Source organism: Lissotriton helveticus, chromosome 9 (assembly GCF_964261635.1).
Source record: "Lissotriton helveticus chromosome 9, aLisHel1.1, whole genome shotgun sequence".
Taxonomy (NCBI): domain Eukaryota; kingdom Metazoa; phylum Chordata; class Amphibia; order Caudata; family Salamandridae; genus Lissotriton; species Lissotriton helveticus.
Window position 1 is genome coordinate 606,168,737 of NC_136070.1, and position 26,608 is coordinate 606,195,344.

Consider the following 26,608-nt stretch of genomic DNA (forward strand, 5'->3'; position numbering starts at 1 on the left):
ATTCTAACACACAAACCTCACTCAGAAACATAGGTGTTGATCATTCCAGTGAATTTTTAGATCCCTGTTGTATTTGGGGATTGTTTTACCGAAAGCGTTGTCAGTGAGCAAGTAGGTGCACTTTTGGCAAAAATATAATGTTGGCGGGGGCACCATCCTATGGGATTGAGCCTGGCTGGCATTCATTTTATTTGTTTTAATTCAGAAGCACAACCTCAAAATGATTATTTTTCCTACCTGGAATCAATAAATCCTGCATGATGGCTCCGGGAAGAACAATTATTGTAATTGTAATTGCATTTATATAGTGCTTACTACCCCTGACGAGGCGTCAATTCGCTTTTTCAGAGAGTAGCACGCTACTGTGGAACCCATTAAGGATTAGTGTTGAATTAGTATAGTGAAATATGCAAGTAATTTGAGTGGTGGATAGGTTAATCAGTTATTTGGATTGAGAACGATAGTGGAGGAATAGAAAGGAAGGATTTCTGTGAAATAACTAGTCTCTTTGAAGTTACATCAAAGGCAGTGAAGGGTAGCACTGTTGTAGGGTTATGATTTGTTTTCACCTCCGAGGGTGAGGGCAAAAATGGAGTTCCTGATAGGGACCCGTCCCAGCACCTGCTTTTTAGAACTGTGGACACGGCTCACTTAAAGCCCGGCTAAGACCCTCAGCCTTTGCTGTGGTGTCCACTGGGAGCCGGTGGAGGGCTCTCGAGGCAGGGTCTGTGCTTTTGCACCGGTGCAGGCTCATCAACATTCTGGCTGCTTGGTTCTGGAGGCTTTCAAGCCATGTCTGCCCTAAATAGGTAGGGTCTTTCGAAGGGTTGTATCACAGAGGCACGCATGGTTGAACCAAGCGTGCGTCTACAACGCGGACCCAACCAAGAATGTATCTTAACCACGCATTCCTTTACCATGCATGCCTTTACCATGCAATTTTGTTGTAAAGGCATGATTGGTAAAGGGATATGCATGGTAAAGATCACCACTACCCCAAACCCCCTCCCCTCCCCTCCCTGCCCTAAACCCTAAAATCTTATCCCCCTACCTCGTCCCCCTGCCCTGAGGCCTAAAACATACACTGCCCTGCCCTTAAAACTACCCCTTCCTCCCGCTCTGAGGTAAAAAACCCTGCTTCTACTGAAACTACCCCGACCCCAGCCCCCCCACACTGAGCCTTAAAACATACCCCCACGCTGCCCTTAAAACAACCCTTACCCCATCCTGTGGCTTAAAACCTGGCCCCCTTTAAAAAACTACCCCGGCCCCCAAAAACCCAGCCTCAGTCCTTAAAACTACCCCGAAGCCCTTCCCCACCCTGTGCCGTAAAACCCTGCCCCGTTTTGAAAAAGATTGCCCAGACCACCCCGCCCTGAACCCTAAACCCGATCCCCACCCCTAAAAACTACACCACTCCAAACTTGGACCCCAGCCCTTAAAACTACGCCAAACTGCCCTCTGTCCTGAACCCTAAAACCCTGCCCCTACCAAGAACTACCCCGACCCCCATACCCTGTCCTGAGCCCTAAAACCTGACTCCATCCCTAAAAACTACCCCCCAAACCCAGCCACAGCGCAACTTGCCTGTCAGTGCCCAGAACTTCCTGTTCCGACACTTCCTCTTCCTCTCCCCTCCCATCCGGACACTAGAGTGCTATCTGTTTTAACCACACCTATACGTGGTTAAGGCAGATGCGTGGTTCAGGCAAGCGTAGTTACGCTTGCCGGGAAACGACACACATGGCTCAGCCTGCGTTGTGAAGGCTGTTTCCCCTTCTGAAGCATTGTTGCTACCTGCATTGTGGTGGATAGGCCGACAGTCAAAGATTTCTCACAAAAGAGCCAGCTGGGGCTCTTCTGTTGAAACCCCTAAATGAGACTGGGGAACTGCAGACTTGGCAGACGGGTGACGCAAAGATTTCTAGCAGTTCTCCTATTCTGTTACACTCTAATTGATACTCCTAAACTTGTCAGAAGTCAGAGTGTGGGCGTTTGCCAATTTAGTGTTGGCCAGACCTTAAAGAATAGATGTTGGAAGCAGGGGTGCTGAGGATGCTGCATCACCCCCACAATAACTATGGGGCATATTAGCAAGAAGCTTGTTAAAATTATCGCTGTTTTAGCGGCAGGAAACTGCCGCTAAAAAGGCGATAATGGGTTTGCTAATATGCGCTATAGAATTCCAATAGAAGCCCAGGTTAGATGTTCAGGACATTTAACCTGGGCTTCTATTGGAATTCTATAACGCATATTAGCAAGCCCAGGTTCTTGCTAATAACCAAGAAACAGATACGAAATTAGTGAAGCTATACAGTCATAGTTTATCAAAAACCAACATCACCTTCTAATTATATCAAATTATATTACATGATTCCGATTAATCCTTTGCACAACTGTCCATCGATCAACTCATACCAAATAAATCATGTTACACAGCCATACACATTCATTAGAACACCATAAACACTTATTGGACCACAAGCTGCCAGACTTGGGTCTGTAATGATTGCCTTAGAATAGCATGGACAGCACCACAGACAATCAAGGGTGCTACAGACCAAAACTATTAATGGTAGTCCATGCATTCTTCTAACTTCAAGATTTAACATCTGAGCAAAAAAATCTGAAAAATATATTTTTTGCACACCCTGAATTTGTACGGAAATGTTTAACTGTCACCTGCCTTAATCTTTTAGCTCTGCAACTTTTTAACATCTGATACATTGATCTCTGTCCGCAGCACCTTGATGCCCGTGGGCTAAGTCCGCGCTTTACAAGTCTTATATTAATTCATTCATTCATACTTATTTTGAACATTGTATCAGTACGATACACATTTAATTGCACTTTGTAGATCCTGGTATGTATTGATGAACAAATTTACCAGATAAATTTTCGCGTAGCAGATCCATACAGCAATGATTTTGTTCTTCACTTCACTGCATTCTAGCACTTCAATGAATCCTCTTATGGTCCCAGTTTCTGTCACATAAATTCCACACTGTAGTTTGCCTAATGTGGGCTATTTGCCCTGGTAGATCTGGATACTTACCGGAGCACTCTGTTCCCTGGGCATTTGCCCTGAATCCTACTGCACATACGCAGCGGTAACCGCCCACTGTGTTCTCGCAACGTCCATTGAGGCAGGGACGCGGGCTTTGTCGGCACTCGTCAACATCTGTACAATAAGGAATGAGGACATAGTGAGATCAGGCATGCACTTGATAAAATAAGCAAAACTTTAGCAGCTCAGGGAGATTGACACAAGTCTTCCTCAATCAAACAGATACATGAAAACACAGCATGTCCTCCAAAATAGTTAAAAATGTGTGGCACAGCGGCCCGAGTGGTTGACTGCGGAGCGCGGGGCTCATGATTCGATTCCCGGTGCCGACGTCAGCTCAGCTCAGCATCATGTGACTCTGGGCAGTAGCTCACTTAATCTCCCCGACAGCCCCCCAGGGCCTGGATACCCTTTGGGGTGATAAGTTTGCACTTTACAAATGTGAAATTACTTTACAAGACCCTATAGTTTGGTCGATCTTGGACAAATAAGGAAGGATTTATTCATACTTTTATTCTCCTGCGATTACAATAAGGCACGTTATCTGTAATTTATAGCAGCTGAGTGGCTAAAGGGATCGGATGTATGACATTACAACGCATGCTTTCACTCCGCATGCCATTACGACGCAACATTTACAACGCAAGTCATTAAAACGACTTGCGTTGGGGGGCGCTGGATAGTGAATAGTTTAATTTACTATTCCAACTCCAGTCCCCGTGGATAGTAGGGAAGGTGTTGAATAGTAATTAAACTATTCCCTATCCTAGAGCGCCCTCCAGCGCAAGTCGTTGTAATGACTTGCATTGTAATAGTTGCGTCGTAATGGTAGTGCGGAGTAAAAGTTGCGTTGTAAAGGATGTTTCCCAAAGGGATCTACATTATAAGTGATTTTTATCATAAAGAGTTTTTCACCCTTGCTCGTTTTTTACATCTTGCCCTCTTATATCCAACATTCACAGCTTTGAATTATCATTCATTAACATTTGACACATTAATGGCCACTCTTTTTATTTTATTTTTTTCAGTTTTTTTGCCGCAGTCTTACGTCTATGAACGCCACATCCCTTACTAAGTTCAGCATGTAAGAGGCTTTTTTGGTCTCCCTTTCCAAATTACTAACTTTTTCACACCAATACGTATCATCAAAAACAGTGATTAGATGTGTTTTCACTGGATGTGCTTTTTTCAGTGATTACTTTGCCAGAGATACATTCTACAAGGACTAAAGAGATTTAGTGACATCTAAAACAGATTTTTGCTTTTGTAGTGTAAAGTTTATCATATTTTATGAGAAGTACCTTGGGAGACCAGTGAAAGTCGCACAATAGTTCAGTATAGCAATGCACCTTTGGCAGAAATGAATGTATATTATTATGGTCACAGTTTTATACCCTGGAGTATGCAAACTAAGTACCCGGAATCTGGAACAACATTCCCGTATCCATCAGGACTGCCCTAACTCTGCTCCAATTTAGGAAAGAGTAGAAGACTCACTTCTTTAAAGAACACTACATCACAATGCTCTCCTATTACTCATTGACTTTATTTCTGCTTGCCTTTGATCTGATACAGCACTCTGTTGACCTTTCAGCTAGGTTTGTGCTATAGAAATTCCATATACATTCATACATACCTCTATCTTTTCCTCTTGTTTTATCCCTTTCTTTCTTTTGTTTCTCCTTGTGTTTTTCTGGCTATCACTTTCTCCCTCCCGTATACAAACTTGTGAGCTAACTTGGACTAAGTTCTTTCTTTTTTGAGCTTCTTCCCTGCACACTATCAAATAATTCTCCAAGCCCGTATGGGAGCACCAGAGTGGGGGGCCTCACTAGTGTTATTGTGGTGATTACACCAGACAAGGTCTGGTTCATCTCCACAGCTTCCGGGAACTGACCATCCCTGGATTCAAACAGTAACATTCCAATGCCATAGCAATGACATCATAGAACTAGGAGTATGTAAGAACAACATGTTAATGAATGACTACTACAACATCTCCTCCCTTTCGATATGAGCACATAGACATAAGCACAGAGAAAAAGAAATGAGACTGAAGAAACTAGATAAAAAAGTGAAAAGAGCTACAGAAAATAAATACAAGAAAGATGAAGAGTGAAAATAAACATAAGAAACAAATTCTTAAAAAGAAAGTGACTGTATACATAATTGGAGATTTAAACGTTTGTAGATTGGAGTAGACGAGCCTCCATTAATTAGAGATTTAAACGTTTTGGCGGAACACTTGCCCTACCACTCCTCCGAGGAGGAACATATCTCAAGGTAGATTTAGCAACCTGAGAAGAATGAGGTAACCTCACTCCTCTTAGGACCATATTCAGAACGATCAGAGTTGTTTGTTTCAAGACCCAACTGTTCATCTCCACAGCTTAGAGGAACTGACCATCCCTGGATTCAAACAGTAACATTTTAATGCCATAGCAATGACATCATAGAACTAGGAGTATGTAAGAACAACATGTTAATGAATGACTACTACAATTATGGTATTTTTGCATTTTGAAATCATTCAATCAGTGATTTATAAAGGACAGCAAATCACCTGTGAGGGTTTCAAGGAGCTGGAGAAGTTAGCTGCTTTGTGATGATCTGTTCATTCGAACAGCCAGGTCGTGAGCCCTCTACTTTTCTGGTGAGGTATGAGGCGATCCATTTGAGGGTGTCCTCCTGGATTCCAACGTGGTGGATTCTGTTGTTCAAGATGTGATGGTAGACAGTGTCGAAGGCAAATGACAGATCCAGGAGAATGAGCGCTGCCATTTTGCTGTGGTCCGGACGGCCCTTATTACGTCGGTGGCTGTGATCAGGGCTGTCTCAGTATTGTGGTTGACTCAGAATCTGGATTGAGAGGGGTCTAGGAGGTTGTTGTGTTCCAGGCGCACGGTGAGTTGCTGGTCGATTCTGTTCTCGAGAACATTCACTGGAAAGGGGAGCAGGGAGATGTGCTGATAGTTCTTAGGTTGTGCTGGGTTGGCATATGGTTTCTTCAGAAGGGTCCTCACTTCAGCAGTCCTCAGGAAAGGAGCCTGAGGTGATGAAGGTGTTCAGGACTTTCTAGAGCTCTTCGCCAATTGCCTTGCTCTCGAGATTAAAGATGTGGTAGGGACAGGGGTCAGGGGGTGCCCCCAAGTGTCCGGAGGTCATGATGGAGATTGTGGCTTGAGTTGTGAGAGGGTCCCAATGGGTATGCAGGTGTTCAGGGTTTGTGTTCTTGGATGCAAGCAAGTGGATGCTGTTAGCAGCGGAGGGTTGACTTTTGACGTTTTTGTAGGTGACTGAGATCTTGTGGAAGAAGTCTGAAAGGGTGCCACACAATTCTTGGGAAGGGGTGATGTCATTCTCGGTGGGGAAGGGCTCCTTGCTGTGGTTTGTGCTGGCTTCCATGCAGTCTGGTAGGGAGTTTTTCTTTGCTTCTTTCAGGAGGTGGTGGTACTGGTTTGAATGCTGTTTTGAAGATGGTATGTTCTCCTGTGTCTTTGCCGGTGCACCACTTCCTTTCTAGTTGCCGGCAGTTGCACTTAGTGGATTTCAGCTCTGCGGTGAACCAGCTGGCTCTTCTGGCAGGTCCTTTGGATTTGGCTGGCTTGGTGGAAGTGATAGCGTTGGCACATTCTGTGATCCACTGGCAGAAGTTCTTCACAACCTTTACTGGGTTGGATGTTGTGTCTGGGAGGTGAGAGTTGAGAGAGTTGTTCCATTGGTCTTTTGATATCTTTTGCCAGTTTCTGCACGTGGAGCTGGGGGGCACGGTGACAGTCTTCGTAGGTCCTGAGATGGCAAAGGGGATGCTGTAGTGGTTGGTCCAGGTGAGCTGTGAGACGTGGTTGTACTTGACTCTGTCTGCAATGTTTAAATATGTCTAAACATATATAAACATTGCAGTTAAGCTCTGTTACCCCTTTTTACACAAACTCCCAGTCAGGATATAAATGAGAAAAGTTTTTATTGATGGTCCATTACAAGGTGGCTTACTGCCGCTCATGTTTTTAACACTTAAAACAAAGCATGATACTTCTCTTCGCCAGAGACTGGCTCCCCCACTGAGATCACTTAACCCCCCCCCCCCGGGGGCCCACCCCCCAGTTTGAAGACCTCTGGTGAAGGGGGGGAGTAGGGGAGGGAGTCTCTATGGCTTCTCAACTCACTTTTGGCTCGAGGCTAACAGAGGCTAAGAGCCGAGCCATAGCTGGGCATCTGGCTGGAGCCAGGTTCAAACCTTCAGTCTCTCTCCTACCTCTAGTTCTTTGGCCCACATAAAATAAATTTACAACATCTTCATCTTTACCTTGGCAACTCTCTGTGGTATTTATATTTTAAAGCCCACTGACCCCAGTTCACCACAATGCCAATAAAAGCAGAAGTGGCATTAAGAGACATTTTGCCCTGAAAATATCCCAGAAAATGGCTACACAGGTCATTACAGTAAATTCATCATGTATTGCTTTTTTGGCTGTTTTATATAGTGCTCATGTATTAGTGAAACCTTGAAGCACTTTCCAATAAAATAATAGCTCCGAAACTTTGCATTGACAGCATAAGGAATTGTCTGAACAAAATGAGCAAAGTTCTGGTTCTTACTTCCACTAGAAGAGCTTTCCATAAGGTATTACCAATCCCAAAATTGACTGATATTGGGCTTGTCGTGTGACCTTTGACCACATTTTTATCAACCAGTTTAAGCTCCTGTGATGTGTCATGTAAGATCCACTCCGAGTGTTGCATGCTGTATAAATCCATAGTTCGAGTGGCGATGAGTGGAAAAAAGAGAGTAGATCTTCTGTTTGATCAGCATCCAGGTAGGTTGTACCAAATGGTTCCCCATGATCCAGAGGGAACGCTGTGACCCAAGAAATGATGCCTGGTAATTAAACCATTTCGGAGACCGGCAACTACCATCGCTATAGTCTAGGCAGAGTTTCCTAAGTGATAGTCTGCCCTTTTTATTACCCCATAGGAACTCAAAGGTTATTTTGTCAATTGTAGAAAAGAAGGAGTGAAAGAGGGGTATTTAGGAGCATGGTAGTTACAAAATTGATAATAGGGGTGATCATCAATTTTAGAGCGTCTAATCTACCGCTACAGGATATATGTTTGGGAGACCAAGATGGGAAACGGTCTCTGATTTTAGTTATGGTTTGTTGGTCGTTGAGAGTAATTAAGTTAGGTAAGTTATTCCAGAACCGAATACCTATATTTTATATGTATTTAGGCTGCCAGTGAAGACATGTTCCCTCGATAAAAGATATGAGATGGAGTGGATTGAGAGGGAAAACCTTGGTTTTCTCTTTGATCAGGGTATAGCCTGAAAATGTTGAGTGTTTGTGTATGATATCTGTGATTGGAGGGATGGCACATTTAACATCTTTAGTGACAATGAATGTCATAGGCAGCTGTTTTGATTTGGGAATGTCAGAAAGAGAAACCTTTAATCTTGCTTGTGGTATTGAGTAGTTGTAAGCGGGGGTCGATCGCTATGAGGAACAATAAGGGGGACAGAGGACAGCCCTGTTGTGTGCCTTGTTGGAGAGGGAATGAGTCAGAGAGGTCACCGTTAATTTTGATTCTTGCTGATGGATTGGTATAGAGGAACACAGTAATTTTAATAAAAGTGTTACAAACTCCGTACCTTTCCAGTCCCACTTCTAGGTAAGGCCAAGAGACTATGTTGGATGCTTTTTCATCATCAAGGGCAATGGCAACTGCCGGGGAGGAGGAAAGGTATACTTTCTCAATGATGTGACAAAATATGCAAACGTAGTCGCTAGCCTGTCTGCCTTTGACAAAACCAGATTGGGGGTTATGAACCAATCTAGAAATAAGCTCTACTAAGCGCAGCGCTAGAATTGTAGAATATATTTTTGCATCCGATCTACTTGAAACTGCGTAGTGTTGAACTGTCTCATTTTGTATTTCACAATTGTCTTTAAGGCAAACGCCATTTTTCCATCATACAGTGCAGAAAGGGGTTGGACCAGGCTTCTTTTTTTCATTTTGCATAGACTAAAATTCCTAGAAGCTGTTCAGGAAGGTGATTTCGGTAGACTCTCTTTTTTTTTTATTGAAATTTATGTCAGCAAACAGATCCATGATAGCTCAATCCTGAACATAATAATCTTAAAGTACAATTAGAGTACATAATAATTATACAGATTACATGCAACTTACAAACAGTCCTCACTATTACATTACTACTTAGCCTTTTATGCCTATAAGTGGAAAAATCATAGGATATATTGCTTTATTTCCATAATTTCTTCAGATTACGAACCTATCCACATTGAGATAGAGTGCCACAATTTGCTCCCCTGTTCTTTCCTTCTGATACCCTTAGTTCTATATAATGCCATCTCAAGATGGTATGTGGAAAGCAGTCTAGTTTGCCATTTAATAAAAGTTGGCGATGCCTCATCCAGCCATTGAGAGGTGATACATAAACGTCAGATGGCCGTACAGATAAACACAAATCCCTGTTCTGCGGGCAACCAATTATTCAACACTTTTTCTTGACCCCCGAATATCACCAGTGTTGGTGATATTTGTATTGGTATGCCTAGATTAACCATAATAAAGACCTCTACATCTTTAATAAATTTAGAGAGCTTAACACAGGAAACAAACATATGGATAGCATCAGCCGCATATAGACCACATCTATTACAACTGGTCCCCCTACCTGAATTCCATTTAGCCAGTTTCCCAGGTGTGTAATATAGTCCAAAATTGACATAAAATGCTGAGACTTTAAGGGACCATTGAAAAGAACATTAGTCGCAAGCTCGATGCTTCTTGTGAGGTTAACTCCCTCCATCCCTTTATTAATCCATTTTCTCTCACATACTTCTAAATCATCCTCCATTTTGGCCATGAATAATTGGTAAAGAAGACCTATCTTGGCCCTTTTTCTAAGTGCTTCCACAATCTCAATTTTATTTAATATGATCGCATTCTTATTTAATTTCTGTTCAGAAAAGCTGCGAACCTGAGGTATTTGAAGAAATCCCTTCGGTCTAAGTTGTACTTCTGCTGTAAGAATTCAAATGAAGCAAAGTGAGTCCCCTGAAATAAATCCCCAAAATGACGAATACCCAGATTGTGCCATCTTACCATTACATAATCACAAAAAATCTCAGGTAACCAAGAGGAGTTTTGAAGAGGAGTATAGACACTCAAATTCGGGCCTATCCCTAGGTTTTTTTTGTTTTCCTCCATATTGCATATGCTGCAATAACAGGCTTAAATTTCGTTTTTTTTTTAAATAACTTGGTTCAATTATACGATTTAAGCACTACTTTGCTTCTGATCCCAAAACCATCTCATAGATTGAGGGGGCAGCAAAATCTGGTGTTGGGTCTTCCGGCAAAATTAACACCCCCATATATTGCAATATGGCAATCCAATGATAGAGTTGAAAATTGGGGACCCGAGGCGGGAGTTCTTGAGGCGTTTCAAGGATTTTTATCGGTTGACTCTCAAAGGGTATTTTTATCGGTATTTTAAAGTAATGTAATGACGATGTGTGTATTCGTTGTTTCGTGGCCCAATAGGTTATATTTCCACTTTTATGACTATTTCTTCTGTCCAAAATATTATTCTTTCCAGTATTTTTTTTACTTGCTGCCAATAACTCAGTAGTGCAGCCACAATATGCCAGATGCTCAGCCACAATGGGCTGTGCACCGTTAATTACAGGTCGGCTAGTGCTTTTTATGCTCAGATATAGCTACTTTATAATCAGATAAAGTGTAATGATCTCGGGCACAGCTTCAAATGTCCATGTACAGCCACATGTCCCCATTCACATTATCATATATACATAAACACAGCCCTTCATGCCCAGATACTGCCATGATGTGACCAGGCCAATTTTATATGCCCTGTAAAGCTTCATCTGTTACTACAGCCTTGTAAACCCTCTAGTTGTTAGGTCTATATAAAATAAATGTAGCAAACCTTCAACTTTGCCTTGCTAACTTTCAGGGACATTGTTATTTTATTTTAAAAGTCCACTGACACCAGTTCACCACAATGCTGTGATAGTGTAGCGTAGGTGCCATTAAGTGTCTTTTCACCCTGAAAATATCACACAGTCAGTGGCATAGCATGGTGGGGTGGTCCGTCCCAGGCAGCATGAGTTTTTGGGGCGGCAGCCTCCTCCCGCTCTTACCTGACGTCTTGGGGTAGCAACTGCTCTACAATGCGACGTCGCAGGGCGGAATTCGGCGTAGTCTTGCCAGCACGCCCCACGCGGATGGCGAATGCACGGCCCGCCACTGCACACAGGACCATAAACTTACCCAAGCAAACTTGCACAGGCATTACATCATGCGACAAGTAAAGTTTAATATGCTCAGGTCCAACTTCATGTGCAATACCTCATACCCGCAACTCTCACTCTCCAGCCCTCTATCCATACGGCATGTCTGTCCTTATGTCACCAGGGGTGGGAGACTGCTCTTTCTGGTGCAGGAGGAAGAGCACAAGATCTGTTTTGCAATCTAGTGTAATTTAATGAAAATCTCGTTAAGTTTGTTACACAAAATTTCGGAAATTACGCCATTACACCACGTGGTATAATTATGCCACATTCACAACAATACTTTAGCAATGGAGCAAGGGAAAAACATGAACGACCAGAGCGTGAGCAGCTGTTGCTCACAGCAGTCGTGCTTTATATTTTAGCACAAAATGCATCCTCATGTCCAAAATAAGGCTATATGCCAGTTTTGCATTTTGCCTAAATTCAGTACATTTTGCGGAATTTTGCATAATTAATTGCACAAAAGCAAATTACACAAATTTCTCACAGGGTGTTGTAGGTGTGATGTGGACAGAGATAGATATAGCAAAGCAGCTGTCCTCTAGTCTTTTCATTCTTCCTACCTACAATGGTAAGTGGTGTGAAGATGAACCCTGACCCAATTGTCACTCCCTATCCCCCACAGCACTGAGGAGGTACCTTCTGAGAAGCCTGTAGAGTGACAGCAGATAAGAACTGGAAGAAACAAACAGAGGGGCATATTACCAAGGGGGGCGATAGGCAATTATCGCCGATTTTGTGATAATTCTATCGCCCTATTAGCAAGCTGTCGCTAACTGATGTTAGCGACAGCTTTTAGGCGAATGCGAGAGGTTTGGGGCCCGCTTTGCATGTCAGCGATGTTTATCGCTAATGACATGCAAAGTGGGTGTACCCAACCAGTTAGCGACTGAAAGCAGTCGCTAACGTCGCTATCGCCTATTAGCAAGGCAGGCGTAGCGTTGGAAATATTCGCGCTAAGCGCGAATATCTCCAAATACTAACACCTGCCCAGACCAGTTTTTAGCCATGTTATCCAATGGGAGGTGGATAACATGGCTAAGAGCATTTTGTCGCTAATGCGTGAATATCTCTGTATTCTCAGCGATATTCACGCATTTCGCCGCTATCGCTGGATATTTTAGCACAATGGAGAAAAACGTTGCTAATAGCATGTTTTCTCCGCTAACATATCCAGCGTTAGGCAGCGATGAAAGAATCGTCGCTAAGCCTATTTAGCGATAAATATCGCTACTTGTTGGTAATATGCCCCCGAGTGTCTGAAGAGGCAGGTTTACTGGCACTGAACCAGAGAACCAGAGCACCCGAGGGCAAAGCCACTGGAAACAAGGAGTTCACTTAAACAGAAGAAACAACTTGCCTTAATGTATTTACATGCTGCTCAACAATCAGTGCGGCCAAAGATTCAGTGGATTTGGCAGCAAAATCATGAAGTGTGGATTAGGCGCAGTTCATGGCTTAAACTCACGACTGTTTCCTCAAGCTCAACAAAAAAAATTGGATATGTTCTATTGGAAATTCTCTGTTTGGCTAACATGCAGATTACGAGCTCCAACAAATGACAACTGAGACTGACAAAGTAGAAGGATTGAAAAAGAGAAAGAATTTCCTAAAAGTCCAGTTTCAAGGTCATGGGAAAGGTCACCCGCATTCCCATTTTCCCTTTTAGAAGAGCCAGCAACAACTTCAGTGGCGAGAACAGCTACTTAAAAAACCCAATATTTTTAACAGATGTCTCAAAAGGACAGGGCTTCTCAAAAAGCTGCCTCGCAAAGCAGTGACTACTTCTCTCTGCCACCATCGGTCAGCGCCCTGGTGGAAGAGAATGTTACCCACTTGAAATGCCTGACACTATGAGTAATGCTTACTTAACAAAGAGCAATTGAAAAAGTCCCCAAGTCTCGGACAGTGAAGGGGATTACTTCATGTTACTACTTGGTTCCAAAAAGAAGTCAGAAACTGGAATTATGTGCTTTATTGGCTCTCAGGCAGGCAAACAAAGGAGGGAAGAGGGAAATGTGTTGATTGGCAGTTCTACATCAAATGTTCCTCCATCTTCACAAAGGAGACTGTTTGCATCAATAGTCTTACACGCTGCCTGCTTGCATATCCCAGTCCTCAAGACTCATCACAAATTTCTCTGTGGCACATTCTCAGTATCAATTTCAAGTCCTGCCCCTTGGCCTGAAGCCAGTCCCGAGAATTGTCTCAAAATACATGGCAGTGTTAGTGGCCATTCTGATGAATAGGCAAATGCTCATCTACCCTTATTTGGATGTCTGGTTGATGAAAGCAAACATCACACTCAAGTCAGGACATAGTCAACATTTTACCACTATTCCATGATTTTGGTCTCCAAATCAATTCATCTAAATTAATTCTCCAACCAGTTCGGGCTGTAAGATATTTAGAAGTCACAATCAACATACTACTGAAAAGATCTCTTTCATCCCTAATGAATGTTCCTTCTCTTAACTTAACAGTAGCTCTATCTGTCAAGAAGGTGTCATCTCTTCAGGGCAGCATGACCTCTTAAATGTTCTTGTTCCCAATGCCAGACTGCTTATGCGTCTGCTGCAAGAGTGCCTAGAAGCCAATGGTGTCAGAACAGAGCAGACGGGGATCAAAAAATCACTCTGAACACCTCAACCCTTCAGTCTCTCAAGTGGTGGACTGGCCGTAGCGGGACACCTGGTGTTTTTCCGGTGGCCGGAAGGGTGGGGCCAGTTTTGGAGTGGGGGGGGCCTTCTTTTGTTACTGGGGGCCGGTTTTGCAGCAGTGCTACAATTTTGTCCCCCAAAAAGCAGCATCAGTGTTTCCCACCAGCAACCTCCTTGCCCCCCGGCAGGTCCGACTTAATTGCCTGGGCTTGTTTGCCTTCTCAGCCCGGCCGTGGTGGTGGCACAACAGAGCAAACATGATGAAGCAAGCTCTACTCAAGAAACTTCAAGCCTCCATCTCTATTGCAACTGATGCATTGCTAGAGGGCTGGGAAGCTCACGTGGGAGATCATTTAGCTCCAGGAAATGGTCTGCAGCAGAGAAACTTTATTATGTCCATATGCTGGGGTTCGAGAGCTGCCCATCTAGTTGTGAAATAGTTCCTTCCATCTGTATTAAAAAGGAGCTCGTCCTAAAGGGCAACACAGCAATGGCTTACATCAACAAGGTGGAGGAACAAAATCCAGAGTGTTGTCAAGTGAATGTCTCTCTGCAGGCACCACATCTTCTGGTCTACAAAACACAAATGAAGATGAGCTCAACAGATATCTGCTGAAACCGCATTCATGGGTAATATTTCTCCACCTGTCTATCATCATTATTGAGAACATGGCCAGGCTTATGCTACCAGTTAAACAGCGACGATTTGTTGGGTTGGTCCTCTGATCTTCCCGAAGCAGCAGTTAGGTACACACAAAGGGCTAGCCTGGTCTAAAAGCTTTTGAACAACAGGCTGCAGTCCCACCATTTACCCCAACCATCTACCAAGTGGCAGTGCTTAGGAACAACTAATCATCAGCCCCTTGCTAACAAGGTTCATTGAATTTCTAAAAGTAGCACTGCCTACACCCTCCTCACTTCATTGTCTGGCTCTCCACCCACCAGCCACAGGAACACAGACGGAGACAGAATTCAAGAGGGATCCCACCTCACTTTTGTGATTGGTATGTTGAGCCAAACATTAAGGATGCACATTATAAGACATCCACTCCAGCAGTTGCAGAATCTCCTTTTTGATGTTTGCATTAGTTCCCCCAAATGCTCTCACACATTGCTATGATACTGCAGTTACCGCTGCTTTTAAATGCGGCCTAAACCTTTCAATATTGCCCTATGTATGGGTTTAGCCATTATTTATGCTTCCATCGCTTGAGATGATAAGCTGTTCTTCCTAAAATAGTGGTCTGGTGGTAGCCTTTCAATGGATGTATGACATTACAACGCATGTTTTTACATCGCATGCCTTTACAACGCAAGTATTACAACGCAGTCCATTACAACGCATAGTGCTTTGGGGTGCTGGATAGTGAATAGTTTAATTTACTATTCCAACTCCAGTCCCCGTGGACACTAGGGAAGGTTATTGGATAGTAAATTAACCTATTCCCTATCCTAGAGCGCCCCCAGAGCAATGCGTTGTAATAGTTTGCGTTGTAATGGTTGCGTTGTAAAGGCTCTGCGATGTAAAAGTTGCGTTGTAAAGGTTGTTTACCCCTTTCAATGAGTAGACTGTTTGCCTGACTTTAGTGTTTATCATAAGTTAGTAATATAGCACTATTGCACGTGTAAATTGTGTTATTTCTTTATAAAGTTATGCATCCTCACATTGCATGCAATCGCAAGATAGCCACCTCTGTATTCCCATGAAAACTGACCTGGACTTAAGACTTCCAATTGCTGCCTCTCCTTTTGTTTTAAAGGAACCTCTCCTTACTTTCCATCCTCTGCATGTCTCCTTTCTCTAAGCCCAGCCTACTCTATGTAACACGCATATTTGCCTTAATTCCCATACTTTTATTTCTGCAAATTGCCACAAGTCATTTCAAATATCACAACCTCTCCTTTAACAGCCATGCCCCTGCAACCTAACAATACCTAATGGCCTATAGCTCATTTTTATTACAGCAACCACTTGCATGAAATACCCCATCCAACTAACGATCACCATATACCACAAAGAAACTGGAGTAAACGCAGGGAATGGTTTGCGTAAGAGTACAAGACTAATCCCAATAACCAACAATAACCTCTGAAAAAACTACTTAGCTTGAGTTCTGGTGCAGCATGCAATTCAATGACTTATCAAGGGTAGCAAGAGCTATAGAAATGCAATGACAAAACAATATTTTTTTTGTAAACAAGGCATAATGTCGAAAAGGAAGTAGCAGCAACCCTGGCCTTTCTTTAAAAAGAAGCATGCCTGAAAAAGTCTTGCCTGGGTTCAAAAATAGTTTGGACTTGACTATGGTTTACTTCACATTTTGTAGTTCAGGACCATTCTAATGGCGGTATTGTTTTTTAAGATGTTGTGGCTGTTTATTCTGACCATGTTCCAAGCTCTTACTCATTTTCTCTAAAGCTATTCCTTCAATGTCAGCTTTCTACCATCTCTATATAAGGAGAATGAGGAGCTTTTCAGCACACATGCTCCTAAATAAATACAATACAGGTATATGGGTGTCCTGTTCCTAAAGACATAAAAGAGAGTACTACTGTTCTAGGGAAATGAATCCCATTATACATTTTAACTATGTCTGCCAATCTGAATTGCAAAATCAAGACAACATCAGTGGCACATATGCCCATTGGTTTTTTCCATTCTTAAAAACCACTTCCCCAACTGAATGACATGTATTTGTGCGGGCCGCTCAGTCTGCAGGGAACAGCATTAAATTCTAGTAAGAGGACACTACTTCTTCTTTTATTATTATGCTTTCCCCAAAAGTGAGTTTAAGATAAATTCATAAATGCACATGATGTATCAATGTAAGAAGGTACGGATAGTGCTTCCTTTACCTCCATGCGAATCCTCGGGAAACATACTTTACAACGCAACTTTTACCACGCAGTGCCTTTACGACGCAACTTTTACAACGCAAACCATTACAACGCATTGCGCTGGGGGGCGCTCTAGGATAGGGAATAGGTTTAATTTACTATCCAACACCTTCCCTACTATCCACGGGGACTGGAGTTGGAATAGTAAATTAAACTATTCACTATCCAGCGCCCCAAAGCACTATGCGTTGTAATGGCATGCGTTGTAAAAACAGCGTTGTAAAGGCATGCGATGTAAAAGCATGCGTTGTAATGTCATACATCCGAATCCTCAGTACTCCTTAAAATGGTGACCAGGGTTAGCGTTCTACTGAACCATTCGTGGCCGCAAAACATGCTGCTTGTCTTATCTATTTAGGATGCTTAGTGAGTATTTCAGCTGTTTGTTTTCATGAGGCTTGATGCAATACTCGAATGGGGTAAGTGCTTCCAAAAAAGAACCAGAAGCCCATGTTACTTTGCTATTAAGCTTGCTCACGTGATGAATGGTGGTATTAGTGTTTATCACCAATTGGGGGCATGTAGGTGTGATTCAATACACATGCTGTTTGGGTTTTCACAAAAAAAGATAATGCTTTATGTAAGTCCTAAGTTATTTGTGTTGTTTGTTTTGTCTGTGTTCCAGGTCGACTTACTTTCAAAACAATACGTTAAAATATTTCCGTTCATTTAGTGTATGACTGGTGATTCAAATATTCTATTCCTACACTTCTGGCACCAGGTCATAAGTGTAGTGTAGGGCTTTTGATAATAGGTCCTGAAGAATCACCACCTGATCCTTGCGGCATTCTGAGAGCAGAAAAATGTTGACCTGATGTTTGAAATCACTAAATGTATGATGCCAGTTAGGTTCATTAGTTCATAAATTAGCACATCATTTTTTTTTAATTAGGTTGGTGTGCTCAATCGTTTGAAAAGTTCCAACACTGATTATCACAACATCTATTTTAAATCACACTTTACACCACCCTACACATATCACAAAAGCCCAAACACCATCACTTTACCATACAGCTATTAAAGGACCTCCGTCAAAGAGCCCCCTAGTGGGTGCCCGTCGGGCGTTGCAGCGCCGGCCTGATGAGGAGCTACCACAATGATGAGGCATGACACCCTTTTGGGTGTGTGAGGGCCTGTGCTCCTATTGGTGTGTATTCCTTTTCCTGGAACTGTAATACTGTCTTTACGTCTTTAGGAACTGCACACCCTTATACCTGTATTGCTTTCTACCATCATTTGTACTAAATTTGAGCCAGTGGTTTCCAGTGCTCGGTACCAGCACTTGAATGTCAGCACCAGCTGCTATGACAGCCTGCCACATGGTGGCGCTGTCTGTCTAATTAGGGATGAGCACAACAACAGCTGTTTAATAATTTAAGATACATTAACAATGACTATAACTGTCACCCAAGTCATTCTTATAGCTTTAAGGGCGTTGAATAGTCTGAATTAGCACACTTGTTAGAGTGTGATGGTTACTAGTTGAGCTGGTATTGTAATTGGCAGCACTGGCAGGGGCAATAGATGGTGCAAACTGCAGTGGCCTCCTGACGAGGGCCCTGGCACTTATTGCTTTACAAATTAAGCACTGACAGGCTCTGGATATTTCTTTCTCACTGGGTGTGCCAGGGACAAAAGATATTCCGGGCTGCAAACTTTAACGTTCGGATGGGGGCTGCCTCTGTAAAAGCCGGAGGACTAGGGAGACAGTGGCGAAACAAAACTAAAACCGTATGTAGCAACAGAGTCAGTGCTGCTACGTTAACGTTAAGGCAGTAACCGCCAAAACAATCACCACAAGAGGGCAGCAGATTGCAACTAATGGCAAAAGAATCCTCTGTGAAGGCGAGCAAACAAATTGGAAAACATTGTCCTGGGGATCCGAAATCCTGTCGTGGAGCTGACAAGAACTCCGATAACTTTAATTAAGCTTCCTTGCATACTACACCGACTGAGAGAGGGTTGGGTCTCTCCAGCCCACCAAGGAGTAGAGAACGAAGTGTGGTTCTAGGATGTCTCTTTCTATCTCTGATTCACACAGCAGAAGACACTGCGAGAACTAATGAGCAAAGGAATTCATGCGAAGGAGACGGTGTCACTTCCTGAAAAAGAGACAGCTTGCAGGCACGCCAGTGAGTAGATGTCTGGATTGCTGCTGGGCCCACCCAGAGGCGAGGCTTATGGCTGTCACCTCTTTCCAGGGTCAGACTAGGACACAAATAGGCCTGCACTACAAAATAAAAGTGCCCCCTCCCTATTGGCGAAACAGATATCTAAAAAAGCTAAAGCTTTGCAAATCAGGCTAGTTTTAAAAAAACACGCCCCATTGCAGTTTGCAAGGTATGGGAGATTACATGCACCTGTGTTTGTGCCTGTGGCAACATCAGGGAAATCAATTCAACATCCCACCTAGCCGTAAAACAGGCCAACAAAACTGCTAAATAAAAAACGGAGCCACGCCCCGATCTGTCAGACCAGACCCTGGGGCCCGGTTGCGCTACAGCCGGTCTGACACTGTTTCTTTCCCTGTTGCATCCAGCGAGCAAATTGCAAATTTTCCATTTCATGGGGGGTCCTTGCAAATGACGGACACAAAACGCATGGGTTATTTAGTACCTGTGGTGAGTGCCTAATTTGTGCCGGTGACTTCACAAACAGCCCAGTGATATGGAGGGAACGTGAGATTCTGGCACGTGCTTTTGTTATCTGGAGTGCTGTGGCTCCAGGCCTGGTTTTCTCACACGTCCCTGCAGTCCCTGTGAGTTGTTAGACATCGGGATGAGCTGTTTTCTTTACGCTGCTGTCATAGGGCCATTGCCTTGAGTAGAGGTTGCATGGAGGCATGGGGTGGATGGGGTTGTTTCTTTAATAATCCTGACAATCCCTGATCAGGGACCCCAGCCCCCTTTTACCCTGACACCTCAGTGATTACCTTGAGTAGTAAAAGCCCACGAGGGGAAGAGAAAAGTTAGGGTATTTCCCAGGAACCAAACCCTGGGTAATGTTGCCAGTGGATATTAAAAGATTGACACCCTTTATTTTTGTTGGATGCTCAAAAATGCAAATCTAATCATCTATTTATTTATCTAAAAATCATGTTTGCTTTGAATATTTAACTGTGACGTTTTCACCCATCTCGTCCTTCCTTCCACCAAATAACCCCTCACACAGCCACCGTCAGCACAGTGTTTCCATGAAAACAAAGCCTCGGATTCCCGTTCAGATGCAGCATGGTTAAGTCCCCTCCATATAACTGCAAATAAACGCGAAGTCCCTGCCAGGCGTGGCCTGCATTCTAGAGAAATATGGGACCAGAGTGATAGGCCGCAGTGTTGTGAGAGGCTGCAAGGCCTGGGACAGGCAGAAGAAACACGCTGGACTCTTTGGCATACCAGTGACTCTGCCCCGGCCCTGCTAGCCTACTAACTGAGGGAACCCTACTCTTGCCATCGGAAATTCACTTGCAAGTTTATGTTTCTTCGCGGCAGGTGCTCAATTATAGCGCTGTAATTATCTTCTAAATAGCGCGTTGAGTGGAAAGGGAGGCGCTGTCACAGGCCTGCAACGAAACACTGGAGAAAATGTCCGCCTTACCGATGCAGTGGGTGCCCTGGGTGCTGAGCCAGAATCCGTTGTTGCAGACGCAGGTGTAGCTCCCCTGGCGGGGCACGCACCGGCCCGGGCCGCAGATCTGGGGGTTCAGCTCGCAGACGTTGGTCTCTGAAACAAAGCAGGAGAGACAGGAAGTGTGGGGTTACTGGACGTTGGCAGTCCGCAGGACACACAAAAAGACGTCACCTTGGCGTGGAAGAGAAAGACCTAGTCCTAGTCCTCTGCCCTCACAAGCCAGACATCACTTGTTAGCCGCCTTCCCACTGAGTGACAGGTTGAGCACTTTCCTACTCGGGGGAAACCCAAGACGAACGAGCATAAAAGATGCAAGGAGATGAGACGTGTGGGCTGGAGCAGGCAGAATGACCTCATTAGTCGGATGACTCCATTCTAGGCATTAATTACCGCCCTTTCTCCCATGACACGGAATCCTAGAAGGACGCTGCACGAGGACTGCCAGATTAATCTAGAAAGTGGTGGAATTGTGTAGAGCAAATAATGTTTTTTTTTTTCAAATCACATACTTTGCGACTCCTAACACCAAAGTCACAGGGCCGAATGTATCAGGCCCAATTCCCGTTTGCAAACGGGCCGATTCTCAGATTCGGCCCGTTTGCGAACGGGAAAAAGCGTTGTGGGATGTATCATCACAAAAGGCCATCGCAAAATAAGGATTCTCAAAATTTGTGATTCCCTATTTTGCGATTGCATTTAAGGAATCGCATTGCGATTCCTTAAATGCAATTCTGGAAGCAGCCAGAAATTGCAATTTTCCCTTAAGAAATCGCAAATTACCACCAACTTCAAGTTGATGGTAATTTGCAATTTCTTTGCAAAATGCACTTTTGTGCATTTTTCAAAGTGCTATGTGGTGCACATACATGCCCTTAGGGCATGTATGTGTGCCACATGTGAACAAATGAATATTTCAGGGGTGCCACAGAATGTCCTTTTGACACCCTTGAACCCTTGAAATTGCTTTAGTAATTTGCGAGTACCTAATGGGTACTCGCAAATTGCGAATGTCTTCCCATTCATTCCTATGGGCCTCTAGGCCCATAGGAATGAATGGGAAGTTATTCCTTATTGTGAATCGCAATTTACGATTCGCAATTAAGGAATATGTAGAAATCGCAATTATGCATACATTGCATTTTGCGAGTCCTTAATAGCGAATTGCTAAAAATCGCTATTAAGGACTCGCAAAACTGTTGTTTGATACTTATGCCCCACAATGTATCAAAGGCACACTGTGATTCGCAAGTGTCTGTGCAAGTCACAGTGTACACTTTCTTTGGAACACATTATTGTGAATAGATAACAAACGGTTGTTCATGTGACATAGGACTTCTTCATTCCTAATGTTGGTTGTCAAGCAAGTCTGTGGTCGTAAACTACTTATTGGATACCAGCAATTGGAAATGGGTGGAATTAATTCACATAGTGGAAGCGGTCTGAGCACTGCTTCCCATTTAGTGAATTTAGGCACCAGCCATTTTTTTGGGGGGGGGTTTGGAATCATCATATTACCATCAAGATGGCTTAGGTAATGTGTTGCTTCATTTTAGGTGTACTGTCTAACAAGTCTGTCTTAGTCTGTATCAGGGGCGATTCCTCCGAAGTGACGGAGGAGCGTCGGCCCACTGGCTCAGAGCCAGCAGGGGAAAAATAAAACAATATACTATAATCAGTTTATTTTTCATTTGCCAGCTCTGAGGTACAGGAAGGGGCGGGCCGCGACTGTGGGAGGGAGGAGGACTGGTTTGTGCACGCACATGTGTGTTTGACTGGCCATCTCAGGCACATATGCCCACTTAGGTGTCTCCAACCGGGCTGTATTGAACAGCTGGGTTGGAGAAACAGCACAGACTCCCTGTCCTGAGCTGAGTGTCAAAGCAGCCCGCTCAAGCCAATCCTCGCAAAGCTCGCAGTGCAGGGATTGGATGGGAAGTCTCTGCTGCTGTCCCAGTGTCTGCTGGGACCAGGAAGCAGCAGAATACCGAGGCGCGAGAAGTGATGAGGCTGGCAGTTTCAGTTAAATGGGTTTAAAAAATATATATATTAACCCCCCTGCGCTCCCCCTCCACCAGCCCCTTCACCAGCTCCACCACCTCTTCATTGTGTCAATCGCCACTGGTCTGTGTGTGTTTGTATGTGTTCATGGTTGATCTTTTAGGTTTGTACATTTGGAATGTTTCATGTGGATGTCCAAATATGTTAAGCTATGTGAGGAGGGGGTTGTTAATTGTGTTGATGGAAATAAATAGATGCAAAGTATGTGGCTTTGATGCTGTGTTTTGTGTTGAGGGATTGGAATTTCATCTCTTAATGTATTAATTCAATCTGTGAGTGTTTTCTTTTAACAAATATCTTTATTGGGAACTGCGATGATTGAAATAAAAATTAAATGTTTTCGATATTTTCTTACACATGAGAATTCAATTATCAAATTTGTATAAATTCTTATGGCTAAAAAAGGACTGGAAATAGGGTTTGGAAAGGAACAAAAAACTATAAACCTACAGTATGTACATGAAGTTAGCATGTTAAAATTAACATAAATATTTGACTAATTCTTTAGTTTACAGAAATCAAACTCAGAAAAAGTTTTGATTTACAATGTTGAATTTTTCATTGCTGTTTATTATTTTCTGAGACATGTTTTCAAATGAAGATAAGCTAAGGATGGGCTGTTATTCCAGGAGTGTTATGTTGGGTAAGTGGTGTATGGGATCATTTATTTGGTGCAGCCTCTGTAAAGGGTTTCCTTGTATGGGCCTTCTGAAGTGTTGGTTGCATGAGCGGATATCTCTGCTCTGTGCTGGAATGGGGCTGACTCCATGGGAATCATTTCAGCTCTAGCAGTAAAGCCTGAGCACCACAACTCACTGGTGCTGAAAGCCAGATGATAACTTTAGTCACTTCATAAACTTTCTTAAGGGGTTCTTGGCAGAGGGCTGGCCCATAGTTTCAATACTGCTAAAAATGTAGAGAAGGCATTCCTAAAATACTGTGTAAATCCATTAACCTACAGCAGTTTCGCAAGTGAAGCATTATTTATAACATTTATAGTTCAATTAAAGATTGTCTCATAGTTAAGGCTTGTTCATAGGGCACATAGTGCAAAAGCTATCTATCCTTCCTTTCTGTGTTTACAATTTTGCCAAATGAGGAAACACAGGGAAAGCATCCCAGGAGCACACAATTTGTGTAAGCGAGGAAGTTAGGACTAGGACTCAAATGCTCTGGTTCCTAACAACTAAACCTCTAAGGTTTACACTGTATTACCTGTCAGATGAACATCTCCAAAGTGCACAAAAAGAAATTACTTTTTATGAATGGTATGAAGTTTTGCCTGTAAGTGGATGTGTTTTGGAAAAAGAATTCTCTCATAGGCTGCACCAAAAGTAAAGGTTTTCCTTTTTTATTGTAGAGTAAAAATATAATTGTATAACTGGGGTATATTCACAAGAACGTGTGATAATTACCGCAAGAGTAGCGTAGCGCAACTTTCAACATCGCAGCCCATTGCGGGAAAATAACCCTGTGTCAACGTGGAATTCACAACACGGCAGTAGCATGCGATAGATACCAGATAACGCAGCAAATATCGGTTTGAAAATCAACGCAACCGCAAAAAAAAGTGCGATGAGGCCAACTGGAGTGGAATGGTGTGGCTCACTGGTTAGAGGCGGCAGACCCGTAAGCAGAAAACGGCCCGGGACCAGGGTTCAATTCCCGACGCAGCAGGGTCGTGGACCAGGGTCAAAATGGACTCGATAATTCTCGCCTCGGTGCCTACTCTAACCAGGGAACACACTCGGCAACTCTGGGCATTAAGCTTACCTCATCTCTGCAATGGCCCCCCACAGACGCCTGGGATGCCTGGTTTCACCTTGGAGATACCCAGAAAGGGACCATCTCACAGGGAAAACCAGGACGGGTTCCCCAGCGGTCTTCAGGGCCAGGATACTCCATGGAGTCGCAGTGCGCTTTACAAGTACACCCATATTTACATTTTATATAACTGCTGGACAAAAAGTAGCAAGAACCAGCCACAGGCCTGCTAATCTCATGCGTCTGGTGGGACAATGCACCATAAAAACCCAGCGAAAAATACACCAGAAACAAGACAAAGCACGAAGCAACATGGATGCACCCTGACCGGCGCAGAGGCCTACTCGAAACTCACAACCCCCACTGACCGCTAGCAAGGAACAATGGGATCAGGGAAGGCAATGGAGAAGAGGGAGAGGAAGACGGGATGCAGACCGCAGGAAAACAAGACCAGCGTCACGGAGGTGACAGAACACTACCAGCAACTGACCCACAAGCAGACCACCTGGAATGCAGTCGGAGTGCAGAGCAGGTCAATCCAGGAGGCCAATAGGCGACGGCATTACGTGACAACCTAAACCCGCTGCCAACAGAAAGGCAGCAACAGCGACAGGAGGTGGCAGTCCAGTGCCACCGGTGGAGCTGGAGGAAACCCAGGCCACAGTCATCAGTGTGGAGACGGTGCAAGGAGTAGGGAGTACGGACACAGCTCGAGAGGACCAGACAAAACACCAACAGGGAGTGCAATGAACAGGGCCTGGGGGGACGGGGGGAGATGGGCACAATTGCACACATGCACAACGAGGCGTTGCACAATGGACACCCACAAAAACCCATCTTCATGTCCCAGATCCCCTTGGCACACTGCAGCACACACACATAGCATGAACAGCACAGCCACATTGACGAGAATGTGGAACTACACGCACAGCCGACACTGCAGAACAGAGGCACAATTGGCTCTGCACATGCACAGAACCACGCCCAGGGGCGCGCAATTAGCAGTCACATACCCATGTTGGTTGTGCGTATGACGGCCCTTGCCACTCCCCTCATGAATGGAGTGGGTGATGACAAAGCTACATGTCCAAGCCCCAACCCGCTGCCTCCGGTGACATGTCTGCATCCGATGTACACCGCACAATGTAAAGTCGTAGGGCCCAGGGCCCACATGCATACTACAAGACCACAGGGACACATGCAAAGATCATGTTGAACTGGCTACGGGCACATGTAAATGTAAATGTTTTTGAGCTTGTAAAGCGCACTGCTAACCGTCCATAGGTTTCCTGGGGCTGTATAACTCTGGGGAACCCGTCCTGGCTTTCCCTGTGGGATGGTCCCTTGCTGGGAGTCCCCAAGGTGGAGCCAGGCATCCCCGGAATTGGTGGGGCCGTTGTGGAGATTAGGCAAGCTAATGCCCAGAGTTGCCGAGTGGAACCCCTGATTAGAGTAAGCACCGAAGCGAGAATTACCGAGTCCGCTCACCATGGTCCACGACCCTGCCGCGTCGGGAATTGAACCCTGGTCCCGGGCCAACTTCTGCTCTCGGGCCTGCCGCCTCTAACCAGTGAGCCACACTACTCCACATGCACCCGGCCCCTTTATTGGCAGGGCCACATGTACAGTGACGCCTGTGCTGGATGTGTGTGGGGTGAGTGAAAGCCAACCTGCACGGAATGTCTGGTGTTAGCAACCACTTGAACATTGGACACCAGTGTAACGCAAACAGAAAACACATGCAATGCAGAGTCAACTGCTGAGCAACATGCGGTGGGCCAGATAAAGTCCAGAGGACAGCCAACATGCAAACGGAAGTGTCCGTGAGTCGCAGTGCTGTGGACAATAGAGATGAGGGCGTTCATGTGCACAAAAAGTCTTGGATTGTGTCCCTTCGATATATTACTGCTGCAGATGTCAGACCTCCATCATCTTTACCATCAATGTCTCAGGGCCCCAACACTGTTTGAGGTGACATTTCTGCGCAACAGCTCCACAGCACAAAACACAATCAGCTACGGACAATGGCCTCCAGTGCACTGAGTCACTGACATCTGGAGTGCTGAGCAGGAAATCAGGCCGATGATGGCATCCACGACAGGCCTGAGCAACCACAAAGTCTGTCAGGACCACCACTTCAACTCTGGCAGATGGCGTTTGAAGGTGGTCCTTGCGGTGGTGGTGTGTGCCTCCTGT

The 26,608-nt window shown here is 44.3% G+C and overlaps 1 protein-coding gene across 5 annotated transcripts in view; it reads right to left on the minus strand.

Annotated features, from left to right (window-relative positions):
- LTBP4 (latent transforming growth factor beta binding protein 4) overlaps positions 1–26,608 on the minus strand; it is a 1,311,633-nt gene that overhangs the window by 157,301 nt on the left and 1,127,724 nt on the right. For all 5 annotated transcript variants that reach the window (XM_078660636.1, XM_078660634.1, XM_078660635.1 and 2 more), the window contains 2 exons: positions 20,558–20,683; positions 3,056–3,181 (listed from right to left, as the gene is read on the minus strand). In XM_078660636.1, coding sequence (XP_078516762.1) covers positions 3,056–3,181; positions 20,558–20,683 — 252 coding nt within the window. The remainder of the gene's footprint in view (positions 1–3,055; positions 3,182–20,557; positions 20,684–26,608) is intronic.